At 39.5% G+C, this 20,828-nt stretch overlaps 1 protein-coding gene across 1 annotated transcript in view; it reads left to right on the top strand.

The window, feature by feature from the left end:
• The window catches only part of LOC114444096 (transmembrane protein 132C-like), a 104,768-nt gene that overhangs the window by 82,251 nt on the left and 1,689 nt on the right, over nucleotides 1–20,828 (top strand). Inside the window, exons 5-8 of the mRNA XM_028418499.1 lie at nucleotides 7,785–7,928; nucleotides 12,221–12,429; nucleotides 15,946–16,249; nucleotides 20,445–20,636. Of these exons, the coding sequence (XP_028274300.1) occupies nucleotides 7,785–7,928; nucleotides 12,221–12,429; nucleotides 15,946–16,249; nucleotides 20,445–20,636 (849 nt within the window). The remainder of the gene's footprint in view (nucleotides 1–7,784; nucleotides 7,929–12,220; nucleotides 12,430–15,945; nucleotides 16,250–20,444; nucleotides 20,637–20,828) is intronic.

The raw sequence follows: 20,828 nt of genomic DNA, 5'->3' as shown, positions 1-20,828 counted from the left end.
TATTTAACATCAGCCTTCACCATTTGCAGCTGAACATGTAGGTAGACACCAATCATTCCTGGCACTCAGTAGTTTTTGTCTGTGTACAGAATGCCAGACAGCCCTGTTCAATAAAACTCTCATCTCTCTGTGATCGCTTCTGGCCTGCCCTCCTACACTCCCACAGAGAAGCACAGGGTAACACAGTACCTACCTGCCAAACATGAAATACGGAGTGTTTATTTCTTCAAGCAGTGATTGATAAGTGGATAAGAGGCAGATGAGTTGGACTGAGTCTGAAGTGAACAACTTTTGTCATTTTTTTAGAAAATGGTCAAGTAGGACATGCTACGGTGCTTTGCTGCTAAAAAAAATACAACTGTTATTACAGTGAGAGAAAAGCATTATGAGGAGTGTAAACATACAGAAATGGGGAAACAAGAAAAAAAATGGTGAGCAAGGTTTGCCCAGTTTCAGACCAGCCTGCCAAATGTTGTCGTTTGATAAACCTCTGAAAGTCAGCATAATCACTATGAGAAAAAGATCAAGTCGTGGAAATTTACACTGTAGCGAGGCACAGAGCTCATCATTTTTGAACAGGTCCTCTTCCAGGACAACAATGGAACAGAGCTATACTCCAATCGATGACTCACAATGTTGTGTCTTTTGTGGCTGGACTGGATATTTTAGAATGCTAGTTCAATGCTGAATACCCTGCAGAAACAATTATCTTTACAAGTAATTTAACATTCAGTTTATGGAAATGAGGGATGAATTCTTGGGGTGAGATAATTACTCTTTTTCCCAAAGCAATTTCCTATATTTCAAGAATAGTTAATGTATCGTTATCTTCAGACAGGAAAGAAGAAGAAAGAGACTTTGTCACTGATATTTAGAAAATGACATTTAATATTGGGAAATCTGTTCAAGCTGGTTCACGAGAAACAGCCTGAAAGTTCGATTGATTTAAAAGAGAGGAGGATTTAATAACATGCTGGTTCAGATGAAGAGGAGAAATCCCTCAAACCAGAGCATTTATTAGCTCATTTGTGAATCTAAAATCAGTACGAACCAAAGACAAAACTCTGCACTTACAGTGACCTAGAGGTAACAGTGATGTTATAAACTCAGCAAACTCATCTTATGAATGCCAGCTCTGTGTCACAGTTCATAGGTCTGTATGTGAATGAAAAGGTAAAGTGAACTCAGATTCCACTGAGGGACACACAATGCGAATCTGAACAGCGCAGGGGTGAATGATCAAGGTGGACGGGAAGAGCAGTGCTGAAAGTGATTCATTTTCAAGCTTAAAAGGCAGCACATGCAGAGAACGTGCCAGCTGAGCGTGTGCCTCTTTTTCTGCATCCTCCCATGAATTTTTGATCTCCGTCTTGCTGTGCTGTGCCACTCTGTTCTCTCATTAGATGACAAAGCCAGTGTGGCCCCTGTAGCTCTTTACAGTACATCCTAAATGCTATCATTAGCACTTTATTCATAGCTTCTAACTCACTTCATTTCAAACTCAATAACATTAGCTTTCTGCTCACACAACATTATAATCAGGGCTATTAGCTGAGAGGTCTGCATGAACTTTTTTTTTAAGAACCTTTGTGTGAAATTATAATAATTAGGCCTGATTTTTCTTTCTCCAGTCTGCCTTCATACACGTTTTTGTGACAGGCTGAAGCAACAAGGACAACAGGATTAATAGGATGTTCTGTCCACTGCAGGCGAGATAAACAAGTCCAAAGCAACATAATCATATAATTTACACCCAGTGCTATCTCAGCATCAGGACTGGCCAGCAGTATCCACCATCAGTCACACTGTCTTCGCTGTCAGGAACTAGATTTGGAAATGGCCTGGCAGAGCAGTAAGTGTGCAGTGAGACTATCCACTGGCATGCCAAGTGTCCTCAAGGAAGCATTAGCCATCTGCATTCAGTCATAATGCCCTTTATAGCTTAATTAAGTCCTCTTGTGTATATAGGGGCCTTTAATTTAGTGCTGCGTGTTCCTCCTGCATTACTCCTGCTTTCACCCTCTGCGGAGTTAACCTTTAAGCTTCTTTTTCATACCTGATCTTGCAAATCTGAGAGACAAATTCAAGTAGAGCCCGACTAAAACAGGATTTTTGGGGCCAAAGACATTATCAGCTGTTTTGTTACTGTGCATTTAAGGGACAGTTCACCCACTAAAATGTTTTGTTTGTTTTGCAGTGCACGTGAATTCCCATTCAAATTCTGATCATATCTTCCATATGACTAAATGGCACAAGACCTCTTTTACCAAGTACCAAAAAATACCATGTCTATGTGCAAAAAATGTGATCAAGGTTTTCAAGAAATTCACAATTCAGTCAGAGGGTCTAGAGCACAAGCCTGTCATCATAATTATTGCAAAACGTGTAGCTTAGCTATGCTGAAAACTTCTATAAAAATGAATATTTCAAACTTCATATCTGTGAACTGTGACCTAAAACCTTATATAGTGATTTTCCTATAGGTTGCAGTTCTCACATTATTGGAGCTCCTGTTCAGTGTCAGTGACTTTATACTTTTAATGCTGAATACAGTATATATACTATTTCAATGTGTGCACAAACAGCTATACCAAACCTTGCAACCTCAGTGTTTGTTGTAAAAGACAAGTTTGCTGCGCTTGCTTAGAAACTGTGACCTCTGTCTCTTTGAGCCTTTGAGCACTTTAGATACCCCTCCTTTGCTCCACTGCACTTTCCTCGTGTGTGGAGGACAGACCATGCCATCCCAAGACTGTGAATCTATTTGACTCTGAAGCATGAAGCAATGTTGCGAACACTCCCAGGATGAACAGCCCACATTCTGTGCGTATCATCTGTACAGCAGACACACACATTTTCTTCCCTCCTGCCACCCAGCATGTCTCTCTTTTAGGGCCCAAAATATAACTTCTGTGCATGTCAGTCAAGCTTTACCTTGAAGCTAAGCCCGTCCATTCTGTCATTTCTCATTGTTGTTTATTTTTTTGCTTACTTTGCTTCACCCTTTTCCCCTCACTGTGGCAGCCAGCTGGCTTGGGAGTCTTAAGATAATTGTCCAGCTATAGGACCAGACTCCATCATCGCAGTTTTCTAATCAAATGGCCTCCAGAGAAAAGGGGGAAGGGGGTCCTCGGAAAAAATGGACAGGCTTTATCAGGGACAGCCGATTTATCACTGCTGACTTTGGCATTTTCTCTCCTAATGTTAGAGTGAGAAAGTAAGCAGAGGGAAAAACAACAGTGGCTTAATATTTAATCTCACTAAAAGTATTTAGAGCTCACAGTACACAAAAACAAAATCCAACAGATTGCCAGACCAACAAGTTATAAATCAATATCTAATTAATGAGGAGAGTATAAATCACTACAGGTCCTGATTTAATAATCAATAGTGGTATTTCTTACTTCTGGACATGGCAGAATGCCCCCAAACTGCCCCCAACTCTTTATTTGCTAATACTGCAATTATGGCCGCTTTGCCAATCGAGGTAAATCAGCAGAGACACAGGAGCTGATTATTCAGCTTTTTTTCATCCTTACAGAAAACTTCTGATTTATTTTACGTGCACTTTTCTGTACGAGGAAACCTGATCTTATCATGTGCTGCTGTAATTAAAGTGCTTCCCAAATGTATTTTCTCTCAAACCAAGGAATTTAAGTTTCAGCAGCTGCAGTAAAATCCACATTTTCCTCTTGTGTGTGCAAAAAAAAAATCTTTTTGCCCGTTCGATCGCTTCCCTCGTCATTTCAGTTATCAGCGGCTTACTCCAGCTTCTCAGGCTTCAGCATTGCAGTGCAGAATAACTTGGCTGTTGTGCCTTTTTCCCAAGCCATAACTGTAAAAAGATTATGTTGTATGAACACCTCTCTCCCCTGCTGTTGTATCACTATTTCTGAAAAAAGTGTAGGGGGAAAAAAATAAAATCCTCCGAGGTGTTGGTTCCCCGGCCCTTGCTTTCATATTATCTCCCGCAATAGGCTGCGAGATGTTCCGATGTTTGTGAGTGGCGGTGGGTAGACTGTGCTGTGGGGAATAAACTTTATTGATAATTGATATGAACTGAATTGCTGAGAGTGCTGCAGTGCCAATATAAATCCTAGTCACAAGTGCTGGTGGCCAACACAGTAGAGGGCCTGGGAGCTCAGTCATGGCTGGTTAGGGACCTTGGTTGGGTCAGAGGCATCTGTTCAGTCACTGAATAATAAATTAGTAGCCAGTGTTAAGCAGTGGTTGGGACTCAGATCTAAGCCAAGAACATCTCAGATGTGTCCCTCCCATCCTCCTCTTTGAATAAGTGTGTATGATTAGTCATTACCTCTCATCATGTCTCTTATCAGCCTCTCCTGGACGTCTCACTCTCTCTCACACACACACACACACACAGATATAAGGTAATTGTATTATTGATTAGTCGGCACTTCTTCCTATCGCATATATAGCCACATAATTTTTAAAGGCACCCTGCCAGAACAAAATCAAAGACCACTGTTCATCACAGAGGAGCACAGCTGAGGTTATGACTTGTGGTGCATGACTTCTCTTCTTTCAGTGATCTTTAACTTAAAAAAGCCACATCTCATGCTAATCTGTGTTAAATAATTGTAACTATATAGTAGACAGATAAGGAAAATGGTCATTGATACCTTTTGTTCCTGATCTATCTATCTATCTATCTATCTATCTATCTATCTATCTATCTATCTATCTATCTATCTATCTATCTATCTATCTATCTATCTATCTATCTATCTATCTATCTATCTATCTATCTATCTATCTATCTATCTGGGAACAGCAGCAGATTTTGTCCTTGAGCTTTCACATACAGTAACTATTCTCTAAGCAGTACCTCTGTAGGTTGTCTGCTACCTTACACATCGTTCATCCGCAACCATATCAGCCCCCACACACACTCCACCCTTGTACCCAAGCTGCACAGAAGCATAATGGCCTTTTATCGATTCTCCCTTCTCTCGCCGTCTTTCTTCTCTTTTTCTTGCTCTGCTCTCTGCACTGCAATGAGAGGTTGTTAAGATAAGCTGCTGCATGAGGACAGAGACATGCCGTTTTTTTGAAAAGCTAGGTAGCAAGGATGTGTTTTGAGCCTGCTTGTGAGTGTGTTAAGGTTTGCGTTTGTGTATGCCTGATGGTGTATGTGTGTGTATACTACATTAGCTGCAATTAGAAGACTGCTTGTCTGTAATAAATAGGCTCCATGAATAACACATACATTTTAGAACTTCATAACCCCGGGAGGGTATTAGACAGCCAGGAGCTGCCCAGTGAGCCACTCAAGCTCTTAAATTTCAGAGAATTCTATCAAGATTATGTGGATAATACTATTAAATATTCATTTGTGGCACAAATACACAATGCTACAATGCATGCTGATGCTCATTAAGATTTCTTTTGATAGTAATAATGGTTTATTATGTGAAAACAGACACACAAAACACGTTTGAGGTCCTTTTATGTCATCAGCATCATACAATTATCAATAAATTGATCACTGAGGAACAAGGACGGGAGCTCGTATGAAGGTCTCAGATGGTGAAAGCTGCCTTTATAGAATACACAACATGAAAATGTCATCATTGAATCTTTGAAGAATACGATTTGCTCTCAAACACATGATATGAAACAGAGCGTGATGGTATATTTATGATTTATGATCTGCTTTTGTCAAACCCCTGACATACGTATGAACTGAAACTCATCTGGCACCAAGTCGTAAGTTGGTGTCAGGACCAGCTGATAAGCTGGTTCGACATAGGCCTGATTATCTGTGTATAATATGCAAACGCTTATGAAAGAACATAAAGCAGAGTACAGTATTATCTGTGAGATAATACAGACTATGCTGTTAATGGGATACTCCAGCGTGCACCGACGTGTTGCTAAGACATTTTGCCAAGTTGTGACATACATTACATCAGTGTAAAGGTAGTAGAATGCCCATTAATTCATCTTTATGTGTCAAATTTACATGGCAGCTGCCTTGTTCTGGTTACAGTCTGATCACTGTGAAGGACACTGCCGTTCTGATTCATCTCATTAAATAAAAACATCTACATCTACACAAACATCTGGTACTGCTCAGTCTCTATGTATGATGCTATCAAACCTGAAATGTCGTAATGTCGACATGTCGTAATGTTTTAAAAGCTCACTGTTCTCCTGCTCTTTTCTGGAACATATTGTTTTTCCCTCATGGCAGGCCAAACTAATTCACAGATGGTGCAAGAACGATCTGTCATTCACACGTTTAAACCATGGAAGAAAAACTAGGGATCACAATTCACAGAGGTTGTTAAACAGCAGAAGCTCAAGGTGAAATACTATTTTCCTGGAAATGAAGCTGAGATTAGGTATCATTAGGTATCATTGTTTACTGACACACTGACTAGATGCCTCTGTAAAAGCCAAGGCGAGGAGTTAATTATGCCGCTTGTGTCGAGTTATTTCTCTATAATTCTGCTTATTTCATGTTGTATTTTAGCATTTTCATTCTAATACTAAAAAATATAGTGGATAAATATTTTTGGTACATTTAATAAGCAACAGGGGAGGCTAATGTCCACCCTGCACATGTATTTCATTTTTATTTCAGCTGGTTAGAATCAAATTGATTGATTCTCATTGGAATGAATTAGAGTTCTAAATTATATCTGTTTTTATATATTATTTAGGAAATAAAGTAGACTGAAAGGCAACCGTTTCAATGAACAAAGAGCTGTCTGAAGACCAGTTTTTGTTTGCCTTTCAAGGGGTTTGGGGTCTTAGTAGTCTTTTATTGAAACTAAGCTGTGATGAGCAGGATTCACTGTTATAGTAAATCCTCCGTACACCCGACTCACTGAAAGTTGAGGCTTACCACTCGTTGTCTTAATTGATCTCATTATCTTCTCTCTGCTCTTCTGTAAGACCTTCCACTCTCAAGTCTATCTTGTAATTTCTTAACAATGAGTACAATTTGGCACAGTTCATTCTTGTCTTTTTTTTTTTAAATACTTTTTGTCACTGAATTTTGGGGAATAGCTCTAAAACACTCACGTGACTGTAGTGTGCAAGCCATGCATTTAAAGATGACAAGTTTTCACATCAAAGCCTTAGTTAAGGGACTGGAGACACAAAAATATTTTGCTTTTTGCAGTTCGTTGTGTGATTATTTGAACAATTACCTTGTTAAACTAGCAGTTATATTCTTGCATGTCACTACAATCACTGTGTTTTTCATTTTTTGTCACTTTTCTGCTCAGCGGATTCATGTAACACATATAAAATAGGTAGCATGCTGCCTTAGCTGCAGTAAGTGACCAGTCACTCAAACACCCCTCTGTTTTTATATCATCTCTGTGGTAACAAATAGTTTTGCTCACAGCTGCTCATCTTTGTGTTAGGCTACTTGAACACGTTTCAAGGGATCACCTGATGTGAAGGGCCCCAGATGGTGAGCCCAGTCAACAATTGCAGAAGATCTGGCTTTAAGATAGTATTTCCAACTAGTTCATGAGAACACACATTAGCACCAGCACCGGTATTTTTTCTTTTATATCAGGTCTTGCTGTCCAAACTCTGCTCTCTGATCAGCTAAAAAAAAAACTGTTAAATGGTTGGATCAAGAAAGATGAGTTATGTAGTGAAAAGATTCAATTAGAAAGGCTGAAAAGTAAATCGGCTGTATACAAGTAAGAAAATGGTGTTAATGGTTGTCTTGTAGCCACACACACCTGTTGGATTCCCCATCGTCTTACTAATGTGTGCCTTTCTGTTTCCCTTCACAGGACACTGAGATCCTCAACACGGCTGTGCTCACTGGGCGCACGGTCGCTGTTCCCGTAAAGGTTGTGACTGTAGGGACAGACGGAACGGTCTCAGATGTTACAGAGTCAGTCGAGTGCAAGTCAACAGATGAGCAGGTTATCAAGGTCAGTCAGGCATGTGTTTTAAGCAGCAACTTGCCTTTGCTCAGTTTTCTTCTCTTTAATGGTCCATCCTCCCAATGGTGTGGGTGGATGTGCCAGATGCAAAAAGTTAAGTGGGGGTGTAAAAAGTAGTTTAAATATATCATTTTGTTATGGGTAATTTTTTTTAGTCACAAATGACTTTATTGATGAAACAGTGTATTTGGTGTTTTTGATCCTTTTTTAATTGATTCAGATATGTCATCTCAGTTTCCCATCAGTCATGTGCAGGTTATATATAAGATATATTGTTTTTTTGCTCCCGAGTCTGAGTCATTTCATTTTGAGTATCTGCAGATACCGAGTCCCGATCCGGTTCTCTACAAAGGTAAATGGCAGCTCAGTCATTGCAATCATTTGTGCTATCTTGGCTGTGCTGTCCTACGCCTTCGCGCTGTCACAGGGCATTTTTTTCTCTCCTCTTTAAACCTATTACCTGTTACTGCTCATGTTCCTTTTTGCATAAGCAAAACTTTGTGTGTCTGTGTGTGTGTCGACATAAGCGCTCGCCACCACACCAACTACCCCACAATACTTCAAACTGCCTGAAACGCATTGCCGCAGACTAGAGATACTTTATCCCCTATATCATTAATCAATCAAAGTAATATGGGAACATTGTGAACATATTAAAAGGTCAGTGGCAGACTTTTTAAACATGTTAAAACAAATGTTAAGAGTGTTGGTGTTTTTGAATAAGGTATGTTGGCTTCAAATGGAAATATGTTACACAAGTCAGGATTGCAGTCCATGCCACATTACTGTATGCAGAAGAGGTAAAATTGGGCTGCTTGTTAGAGTTGAGTTTTTGCAGACCCAGTCAAAAGAATATTAAACAAAAATACATTTAAAAAAATCTTTCATTCTGTACAACATTGCATTTTATTTATGTGATGCTTTTTAAATTGCCTCTCTTTTATTTGAATTGCATATTTTCATCCTTTCGGTTAGTACAAAGCATCACATAAATCAAATATGTTTTGGGCAGGAAACAAAATTAAATGAAAATAATTACTTACTAAAAAGAAAACATATAAAACTTTGTTGTGAACCTAAAAATTGTAAAACATGTGGAAGGCAGAATTGAGCTTTTTACTGACACAACAAAGTTATTATCTATTCTTCAAGTTATCCTTTGTCTAAAAATCACGCACAAAAAAAGTAAGTAAAACTTAGCATAGAAGATGTTGTGCACTGTACATATCAGCGAGAAGGAAAAGAGGCAGCTCTCTCAAAGGGTTTAATTATCCATTGAAGTAGTACCACATATTGTGACGCTGACCTCAGTAGCATACTCCCCTGCCCGCCCGTCTGGTTTGGGAACAGTAAGTGGTACGTCTCGTCTCTTCACCCTGTTTTCAAAGGCATCTCAATATAAACCATTTTATTTTTTTTAATTTAGAAGCATTTTTATCTTCCCTTAATGTCTTATTGAGAGTCTGAGAGGTGAAGCCTTCTCTCCAGTGTTGTGGCCTCACTCTAAAATGTTCCATATCAAATTTGTTTTTGTGTTTTTTCTTTCGTTCTTGTTTGTATTACACCACGAAGTTGTATAAATGCAGCTCATTAGCATTTAAAGATACAGACTCTGACACGACCTATTTGGAACAGCTGGGGCTGAAAGCAGGGAAGACAGAATAAGCTGTATTTTGGAGTAAAACACAGTCTAGGACTTTCAAAATAATGTGCTTCTCTTATAAGTGACAGTCAACAGACAGAACAGCCATTTTGAACATGCACATGTTGTTGACATGATCACTTTTGTTTTAGTAGTGCAAAGCTTGTGTTGTCTGTAACTGACCAGCGATGGTTAAACAGCTGCGGCCAACCAGAAAATAAGCCTTGAGAATGCTTTTTCTTTCAGTGTCAGCGGGCGACTCATTATCAGGGTTATAAAGCAGATATTATTTTACAGTAACAAATGAGCCTCGGAGTAAGCACAGCTCAGTGGACCTTGCTGTTCTTAATTGGCTTCTGACTCCATAATATTTGATGAGGGAAAACAAGTATTGCTTCAAAAACAGAACAAAGGGCAGCATGAAAATGTTATTTAATATGCTATTTATCAAGCCAAAAAAGTTAGGAATTATTATTTATCTTCCCCCAGATCTCTGACAGTTTTTAGTATAGACTGAGACAAATCGCAATGTGCAGCTCAGCAAAGAGAATCAAAACAAGAAGGTGTTTTGATCTTCTTCTGTTTCAATATGAGTCATACTAGATGTTTGTCCTTTAATCACATTGATGTAGAAGCCCACTGTGTATCCAATAAACCACTGAACATCACACCAGTACATATTTATAGTTTAGAATGATTGAAAGCGCACACGCTCACTGCTGTAAGCAAGAATTTCACCAGACAAATCTCTTATGCTCAGTAACAGTTCAGTTCAAGATAAAGACAAAATATATGCAATAAAAACATCTTAATCAATTTTAATTTTCTGCCTGTTTGTACCACCCAAGAACTTTTAAATCACTCTTAACATCCTCATCTGAAGTACAGAGAGGAGGAGAGGTGCAGATCGATCTAAGTGTAAAAACGCAGTGGAACAAAATTGGAAAGGGAAATGTAGAGATAAAAGCTCCAATGTGAGAATAAGACAGAGACAATGAGCAGAAACAGAGGTGAGGCTAAAAGAGACGTAGAGTGAAGCAGATTTTTCAGCTCACTCTCTGGATGGCTGCCTCACGAAATCCTGCACATTAGTGTACAGTGTGTTGCATGTGTGTGTTCTTGTGACTGTATTATTGGCCATCTGCACACTACACACAGTGGTTTCTAAAATAAAAAAGGCAGTCCATTAAAAACCAGGTCTCTGATAATGTCTCAATATACTAAACATTATGGACATTTCTGCTGCTTTAGTTGAATCAGCGCAGTGCAATCAATGTTAAAATGATAATATTATGGTAATAGTGGCATAATCATGCTGTTTGATTTATTCATTTCTATGAATAAATCTTCCATATTCTGTGCAGCTAATGTTTCCTACAGATGTTTCACAATAAAAGCCCTGTTACAAATTAAAGGTCTTTGCCCCTAAATCATACAGAGCTTTAAATTGCAATACAGAAAACACAGCTTTGTAGTAAATGTGACCTGAAATACTTATCAAACAGTCTGGGGCAGATTTAAAAGCCTCTTTATGGTTTTTATTTTAGGACATACAGTATTCATTATTACCATCATCAACCTCCTTTAATTGTTCAGCACTAACAAGGGTGTAATGCAGCCCAGGTGAAGCACCCCTCCCCCCCACATTGATTTCAGTCTGAAGAATTTCTGCATCACGACTTCTCATTACAGAAAGACAGGTAGGAGGTACAGTAATACGGGAGTAGACTGAGGGTGAGAGTGAAAGAGTGGGAGATAAAGAGAAAGTGCAAATGAAAGGGAGGAGGTGGAGAGAACTGACAGACACCAAGCTGTCAGTTTTGTTCTTCAGACAGAGGGGCTGGTCTGACATCATTTGAGAGTAAAGCTGCCAAGTTATATGCAAAGAAATGGAGACAGAAGACAGTTTTCTTGTGACTGGTTTGTTATGAAGACAATTGTCAGTACTGAGGACATGTGCTGAAATTACCATTTGTGCCAATCAAGCTTATGATGGTATTTGAAATTGAAATGAATTGAAATGCAAGTGATTATAAACAAAATTTGATGACAGATGGTTAAATAGATTTGGTCCCCAGTGGGGGGAAAACTGTTTGATGAGGAGATTCTGGTACTTTGAAGATAATGCCTGATATTTCTGATGTTCCTGCTATATTATTTGCCAGTGTTGAAGATGCTTGAGTAACTTTGTGAACTGATTGGAGGTTATCCAGGCAGCCATATTCTGGTTTGAGTGAGTGTTTTGTTTTCTTCTTGGATGAAACAGGTTTGTGTCTTTTCAGAGCCCCATCTGTTAAGTTGGACCAAAGTCACATCACTCGTGCAGATATACTGCTGCACACACACATGTATTAAGGATGCCAAAACCCTCACACGCATAGAAGGAAAGAAACTGAGCAGACCTGACACTTGAGATTTTACTGAAGCACTGCCAAATCTTCCCTCCCTCACAAGAGGCTTTTGACTGGACAAAAGAATGGAAGATAATCTTTCACAAAGCAGCCCAAATGACAACATTTCATCAATACACCCGTGATGAAATACAAAGGCATACAGTGCAAAGAATTTAAGGACGTATTCAGTATTCAGTCTGATCTGATGCTGATGTGTCTCGTGTCTTTTTCCCCTTATCCTTCAGGTCTCCAATCAGTGTGACTACGTGTATGTCAATGGAAAGGAAACGAGAGGAAAGAGCAAAGTGATGCTCAACTTCACCTACAGCTTTCTGAGCGCGCAGCTGGAGATGAGCGTGTGGGTTCCCCGCCTGCCCCTGCTCATCGATGTGGCCGACCCCGAGCTCAGCCAGGTTAAGGGGTGGAGGGTCCCTGCTGGTACCAGCAACAGGAGGTAAGATGTGATCTCAGGAACACCTTTAGAACCACTGGTAGGTGAATAGAATTGATCTTCTTACTAAGGCACTCTTCAATGGAAGGGCTATACTAGACTGCAGTGTAAGTGTAAGAATCCGACTGACTTTGAGTAGACCGGACAACCAGGTATGTGTGTGTTTACCTGGGGAAGAAATGACAGCAGGTGCAGTATGAGAAGAGAGCAAGCTGCCACAGCCAGTGTGGTGCTCAGGGCAATGTTCTGGAAGGTCCTGACACACATGTAGATGTTGCATTAACCCTGTAGACGTGCATGCACTAAGGTCTTTTCCTCTTAAAGTCACTCACACTAAATATACGTCCTTGGTCTGTATCCACAGTCTGCCCACATCATAGCACAAATTGGCCACTTGAGAGAAGTCGCTGAACAAATCTAAATTTCTTTGTTTAGCTCATTTACTTGAGAGATGTGTTTGACAATCATATTCTTCACTTGGCAACATATTAGCAGGCTATATTGAAATAGCTTGGTTGTGGTTGGTGCAGACATATGAGGCATAAAATGCAGGCGCAGCTGCATAATCAGTGCCTAATAATTCATTGAATTGGTTTCCCCAAAAAAGTACACTGAATAGGGAATGAATAATAATAATGTTGAGTGTTACAGAGCCAGGGCAAATTCCTGAGGCTGAAAAGTGATATAGTGTTCAACGATGTGTGCTTGTACAAGATGCTTCTAATAAAAACAATTAAATTAGTGACTTTTCTTCTAATGTGAATATGGCTGATTAAAATAGGAATAACACTGCTCAAATGGGAATATAAATGATCAGTGAAGCACATTGACTCATTTACATTTAATAATAGCTATTATAATTAGTATTTACTGCGATCATACAGAGAGTAGCTGTGGCACGGAAACATTGGTGTATCTGCAAAGTTAAAAAAGTCCCCCAGTGTTTAAACCCCATTATCAAAGATATTACAGTGCATTAACACTCAATTTATACTGCGGAAAACGGTAATTACATGGTGGTAGGTGGTGATATGTTGATTCTCTTCGCTGTAGCTGATATATTCAAATTAATAATGAGTGAGAGCATCAAGTAACAGCCGAAGGCCGCAGGCATTGTAATAAAGTTATGAGCCTTATAATGACCTTCTATTGTACTTGTGGCTGCTTGAGCCATACTGTAGTTTTGAAGCTGATATGGATATAAATTTTAATATACCGTACTATGTTTGTATTATCCTAAACTAGGTTAGCAGTAACCGCAGCTTCTTCTTACTTATCAGCCAATATGTTATACAGTGCACAACAATGCTGATTTATCTGCAACAACATGATATCGACCTACATGTCAACCTGGATCTTGTGAATGTGCATCACATTTTGGGCAAGCTGGGTCCATTTAAAGGACCATTATTAAATGTCTTTCAATGAAATAACCCCCTTATCTGCTGGAGAACAGATATTTTATGACCTCTACCATGATAAAATGTTTTATCAGGTCACAACCAGTGTCTTCTAAGGACTTAAAACAAGAAGAGTTATCATTGTTGATACATTAATACACACTGATATCAGCATAATGTAGCATTTAAATAGTTCATTAAATGCTCATGCGCCATTTCTAAATAGTAGATAAATAGAGTTAAAATAAGGAATTCCTCTTTCTATCTGCAGAGTGCATTCCTGCCACAATGACACAGCTTTGTCATTTCCAATTAACCTGCAACCCACAGGGTGGCACTCTAACACAAATACCCCCTGCTGCCCATGCCAGATCTCATCAGTCATGTCTTTCAAGTGAATCACTGCAAGAAAAACAGATGATATGTGTAGTAGGAAGAAAAAAAGAACCAGGACTGAACCAAAACATGTATTCTTGCCACTTGTTTGTCAACGTGTGCATGCTTCAGCTTATGTGTGTGCTTTATTACCTTTCACATCACAGGTTACACTACCTCATTAAAGTCCAACACCCTGGCTGACCTGTCACTCACTGCTACAAACATGCCCTGACCTCTTGTTTCTGTTGCCAGCCACAAATGTCACCTTGGTTCAGACTCCTGTCCCCTTACTGATGTGGAATAAGAGAAGGGGAGGGAAGGCAGGTTAGGAACTAAGCCAAGCCATTGGGCCACATCATGTTAACCTGTCAGCCCATTTTTCTGCCTCACCGGCCATGCCTCATTAAACCTAATGGAAACTGTCACTGTCACTCCCCCCCGCCGGCCACCTGACCAAAGGAGAGAGGCAGGCAGGGCTTAAAGCAGTTAGAGCATTAAAGGTAAAGAGAGAGAGAGAGAAATAAAGTAAAAATAGACTACAGCAAAGAGAAGCAAGATGCTGGTATGGTAAAGACATGCTGATGAAGATTCTCAGTCATCCAGGTCATCTTCATTCAGAAGCTTGAAGTAAGGCAACTGGACTTCTACAACTCCAGTTGCCTTGCTTCAACCTAGCGACGCTAGGTCTGCTTAGCTTAAATGGTAAAGGCAACAAAGCAGACCAATCATGTGATAAAGAGCTATTTCAGATCACACTGGGTAATATAACAGGATGAGCAGGATCAAATGGACTATTCATGCATGGAAGCAGAGCATTGTATATTTCATATGTGTATTCACTGTATTATCGTTTTTATTTTCTTTTTTCTTTGTTTGATTGATTAAACCACAAAAAACTTTAGTTAAAAGAAAAAGCCACACGATGAACCCCAGGAGGTGGATTTAGGCATTTTCAATGTATCTTTGCATTGTTGCTATGGTTACATGCTATAAAGAGTTTGATACAGGAAATTGCTGCAGCTCAAATTTGATCATTTAATTTGTCCTAGATGTCCAATAAAGTAATGTTACAGCAGAAGTAATGATAGATAAGTGAAGATAAACATGCAGACATGAAGATATTTTCAGATTTTGCTGTTGTGTGTCCTGTCCCCTCCACTTTCCCTTTACTCTTAGGTGGGTCTCTTTATGTGATAAGGGCTTTATAACTCTTACTTAAATAGAGCCCCATCCCATAAAGCACAGACCAAATGTTTCACAAAATCCCTCTGCCGGATTTGCCAACATTCATTTGTTACAAAACATATCTTCTGAGATGGCTATATCTGCAAAGTGTTTGCCGTGGGCCAAATAAATGGCAGACATTCAGCAAAATATCAGTTGCCCTTTTAAAGGAAATGAGAAAGCAAACCAGGCAGCAGTTTGTCTCTGCAAGCTGTTTTTAATGGATTTTTGAAAACACTGGGAGGCTGTGACTTTCAGAATGCCAAGCAAATGTGCCGCACAACAGACAGCAGAGGATTTGACTGCAGTAAATACATCTGATGGTGTAGACTTTGTGGACCGCAATGGTGCAACAACTTCATGGTTACAAGAAGTTGTAATAAGAACAAAGTAGAATTGTTAACCTTAAAAAGGTAACTTGTTTTCCAAACTTCTATGTATCTTCTATGAGATTTTAGGGTAAAAACCCTTAATTATGAAGTATTTGCTCACCTCAGATCTTTTCTTACTTTGATAGGTATGAGAGGGTCACGGATAACAAGGATGATGCAGCAGGGGAGAAGACGGAGAATACCTGTGTGGCTCAGTACCAGAGCACTACCCTGCGTGTCCTCACACACTTTGTGGCAGACACCGGAGAAATCAGAAAAATTATGGAAGATGACGGGATGGGCCAGCAGAACTTTCTTCTGGGTAGTGACTGGCAGGTGGATGTGACACAAATGGTCAAGGAAACTATGAGGGTGGAAGACCCGAAGATTGTCCAGCTGCTGGAGGGTCAAGTCTTACTCGGACTGGGCGCTGGAACCACCAAACTACAGGTTGTATGTGTGAATATTTTAAGGGACAATGCCATGAGCAGTATGCTCATTAATGACTGACACATTCACTTCATAAACCTAATTTACATAAAACTAGTAGGTACCTCATGTGTGTCAATCAACAAAATGATTCAAAAGTTGCTTACTGTAAAGCTGCACCACTTCTCATCCCTGTTTTTCAGACACAGGACGGTCACGTTCCCATCCTTAATCCTGTCTACAGTGCACAGCTCTGACCGGCTTAAGCTTAATTCACACTGCGTCAAATAGCCTGATGTGCACCTCAACACAAATCTAACTACACATTGTGATGACGCAAACTGCACCAGCTGTGGAGCTTTGTATCATTCCTTCTACAATTGTGGTCGCTAAACAGATCAGATTATGTTGGATTTGGAGCTAATAATAAATATCCAGACTGGAAATACTGCATCGGGCTAGACTAGAAATTCATGGCTCTACTGCATTAATTGATCATACAGTGACTAACACCAAACAGTTATTCAAAACTATTATTGTTGCAAACTTAAAGAATAAGAGTGACTTTCACCTTGAAGCCTGAAACTTGTAAATTGATGCTAAATGTTGCTCTGAATCTTCAGGATGCATAAATTGGCAAAGGTTTACGAACACTTAAGGGATAATAACTTTATTCAGGTGTAGCTGGCATCATCTATCCCCGAGTGGGCAAACAATAATCACATTTAGCTTTAAATCAGCACTTTGCATGTTACAGTATAACTAGAAATAAACACAAAGAAAAAAAGGTAGGAGGTCACAGAGAAGGTGGAGTGGGAGAGCACGGGTTCAGCCGCTGAAAGCGAAGGTAGAAAAAACAACTACATTGATTGCAGCATGGCACAAACACTTAAGCCTATCAGGAGCTGACAGAGAAACATGCCTTCATGGCACATCTGCAACTGTGCGGGCTCTGTGTTGCTCCCTGACACATGTACACACACACACACAAACACACACATACTCAAATCCTATTTATCTAATGGTACAATTGCACAAGATGACACGTGTAGCCGCTCAAACTATAAATCAATCGCAATTTGGCATTTACAAGTGAGAACACTTTGTTGAAGCAGAAGACCAGGGTTGTAATCTGCCTCTCCTGTGCACTGCACACAGTGATTGTATATGTGTGAGCAATGTAGACGTGTCTCACTATTGGTTGAGTATTTAAATGACAGGAAAAGAGATGCACATTTGATAGTGATGAAGTGTGATTGACCATCACATATTGATCTACACCTCATTATGCCACATTTATAAAGATCTTGATTGGCTTTGAGAAGCTCAATAGTCGCCTTGGAAAGGATCTTTAAAGTAACTAAAAATGTTCAGTACTATTCTAGGGCTGACTGCTGTGGCAGCCTGCAATTTTCCAATTCAAAGAGATTTTTAATTGTTATTGTAATGACAAATGCTCTGTATTTGCTAAGCAGTAGTTAATTGACTGTGATTAAAGGGACACCCCTCCTGTAGTGTAGGGTGCTCCATTATGTCCATTCAAATTGTCAGCCTCCAAAACTATTACAGTGAAGCAAAATAATAATAATAATTACAAAAAACACAATAATAACAATAAATATTATCTGATTGTTGCAGTATTTTTTTCATGAATAAAATTCCGGTTAGCATTTTTCCTCAATTTGTCCAGACAGACATGACATGACAAAAGTCGTGTGCATCATGTAGGACCCTCCCACAGAGACTCAGAACAGTGCTTCAGAAACCTACGGGTGATGTCACAAACACGCCATCTATAGTTTTATATTGTCTATGATTTTTATACACAATTGCTATCTAGTTAATCCTAGATAGGTACCAGCAATGGAGGAATAATTAGAAATGACTTACATCTTACATGGTGAATTACAAGTGGCACATGGTATAGTTGAAGATAAAGGTTAATTGTCCCACTGATTTGACAGTGACTGTATCTTCCATTTAATGAACACTGCATACCCAGTGTGAGTTGTTTGTGTTTCACTGTTTGGTATGCTGCTCAGGTGTTTTTGTGAAAAGGTTAGATCATTCTGAATGAAAACATGCTCCTGATTCAGGACAAGGCTTTGGGGATTAATCCAGAGGAATCATGTAAACACTTAGTGAAATAGGCGTACACAGCAAAGCACATAATCAGCTTTTTCAAACCCCTAGAGTGAGTTTTCCTAATTTTCCTAAAAAAAAACAACACGGCCCTTTTCAATGTCACCATTTTCTTGTGAGCCTTAATTATTTGCAGTTAACTAGGTGAGATAAGACAGCTTTATTATTCATTTGATGTGAACTACAAAACTAACAAAAACACAAGTTCCAGGGATAAAAAAGCTGTTTTGGTCCGGTTTATTTAGAGGAGGAGAACAGGATGAAAACCATTTTTTTTTCTTCTAAGCAGTCCAAATTTTCAAATATAAAACACATGAGGAGCTCTACAGCTGTTCAGTATTACCATTGAAGACTTGAATTTGACATTTATATGGAAGTCAAGGATTTCACAAGGCTGCTGGGTGTGTAAGAAGTATCCATAGTGGTCATAGAATACATAATGCAATCATTAACATACTATGCTGCAAGTTTGATGGTGTAGCAGAAGGAAGGAATAAATCCATTTAAGGACAGTCTGTCTGACATGTTATGGATAGATTACTTGCATGCAAAAGACATTTTGCTATTAACCTTTTCAAAAATGTCAGTTTGTGAGTCGGATACACGTGACCTGGGCAACAATACATTTATCTGATACTGCTGGTTGCACCAGACCACAGATCCAGGTGCAAATGGGATTATTTTCAGGTAGGGAGAGCCCTCAGAGGTCTGGACAGAAATCATACTAGACAAGATTCTGACAGCTTTGAATAGGGGGGGGTGAGCCTGGAAGAGGTATGTAATTGCTCTCTGGGGATAGAATGGAGAAATCAGTAAACTTTGAAAGTGGCGTGAGGAAGGCACTTGACATGCCTGGAAGTCTGCTGGGAGAATCTCTCGATTATGAATGTAGGCCAAATGCAGGATTCACAGTCTCTGTAATAGGGTGAAGTTAGAGAAACAACATTTCATGAAAATTTGACAAAGGATGCTGATAAAATGGGGGAGACAAAATCAAGGAAAGGAACTTTGTGACATGTAACATGTTGAGATGAGAGAAGGGAAAAGTCTGGACATTTGTGGTCAGAGTTTGGTTGAGAAGGGAGTTGATCTGTTTGAGTGCAAAAAAATGCTTCTGACATCTTGCAGAGCGCTCCGTAGGAGGTTTATAGATTGCACCTTTAGAGGAGAAAGACACAGGTCATTGCTTTCATGAGTGACAGATGGGCTTCATCTGCTGAGAGAAGTTGATGCAGGATGACTTTACAATATGTAACCATGTAGTTAAGCAACATCTTTGGACATTTTTAGCTGCTTTTACTGCTGCATGTTGACAGCTGTAGCTTCCTTTATAACAATAAAATATCAGCAGAAACCATTTGCATACTTAATTATTGTGTAGATTTTCACAAAGATGTGTAACCAGCACCAATCTGCCTTTTAACCTTTGCACTCAAGCTTAAAGCATACATCCTGTTTTGACACCACACTTGTTTAAACTGTTTAACATTTGAGGATATTTAGCTTCAATGTGTGGGAGGCAAAAAGAGAAACTGCACAAAAAAACAAAAGGGAAGAAAGCTGGGAAATGGGTCTGTACAAATGAGGCACTGATCTGGGCTGACAGTTCATTATGGCTGGTAAATGTGGCCATGTGGGGGCAGCTGGAGAAGAGAGACCGGAACCCTAATTGGAGAGGATGGGGCAGATTCTCATCTCATAACAGTATCACAACTATTTACATGCTGAAACCTCTAGCAACTCAGAGAGCTGGGTGGAGATCTTAGGGTTTTAGTGTCCATATATTTAAACATATGTCATATCATTGTTACTATGACAAAGCAGGTATGCTAAATAAGATAATTAACACAAAAAAGTAAAATCAGGATATATTAGAAGGCAGAATTGAACAAATTGTCAGTGAAAAAATATGGGTGGGTTTAGGTAAAGCTGTAAGGATGGTAAAGGTCTGGTTGGGTAGAGCAGAGGTGGATGGTTATGAAAATTCTACTGTGAACCTGCGAGGCTCATGTCCTGTATGTTTTTAAGAGCTTTGCCATGAGTAAGCACTGAGTAATGTTTTTGTGTCTTGCAGGTGGTGTCCCCTCTGACATCAGCAGTCCTGGCTGAGAGGAGCATCAGGGTGGTGGATGATAAAGTGAGTGTGACGGAGCTCGGGGTGCAGTTGGTTTCTGGTCTCTCTCTGTCCCTGCAGCTTAGCCCAGGAAGCAACAGGGCCATCGTCGCAACTGCAACCACACAGGAGGTCATTGAATCGCTCAATCAGGTACTTTGCTATCCATATAAACAAATACAGACATTAAAATGGCGTACGACTTGGTACATTATAAATTATTCTTAATCAGCCATTGGAGGGCACAGAGCTGTATTGTCATTGTATTAGCACTGTTCTGTGAATTGTGTTTGGTTTGCAAGTTCAGGGATGGAACAGGGTTATTACACAGTCTATGATATTCAT

Source organism: Parambassis ranga, chromosome 12, assembly GCF_900634625.1.
Source record: "Parambassis ranga chromosome 12, fParRan2.1, whole genome shotgun sequence".
NCBI lineage: Eukaryota > Metazoa > Chordata > Actinopteri > Ambassidae > Parambassis > Parambassis ranga.
Note: the sequence above shows the minus strand (reverse complement) of the source record. Positions and strands in the feature narration are given on the sequence as shown.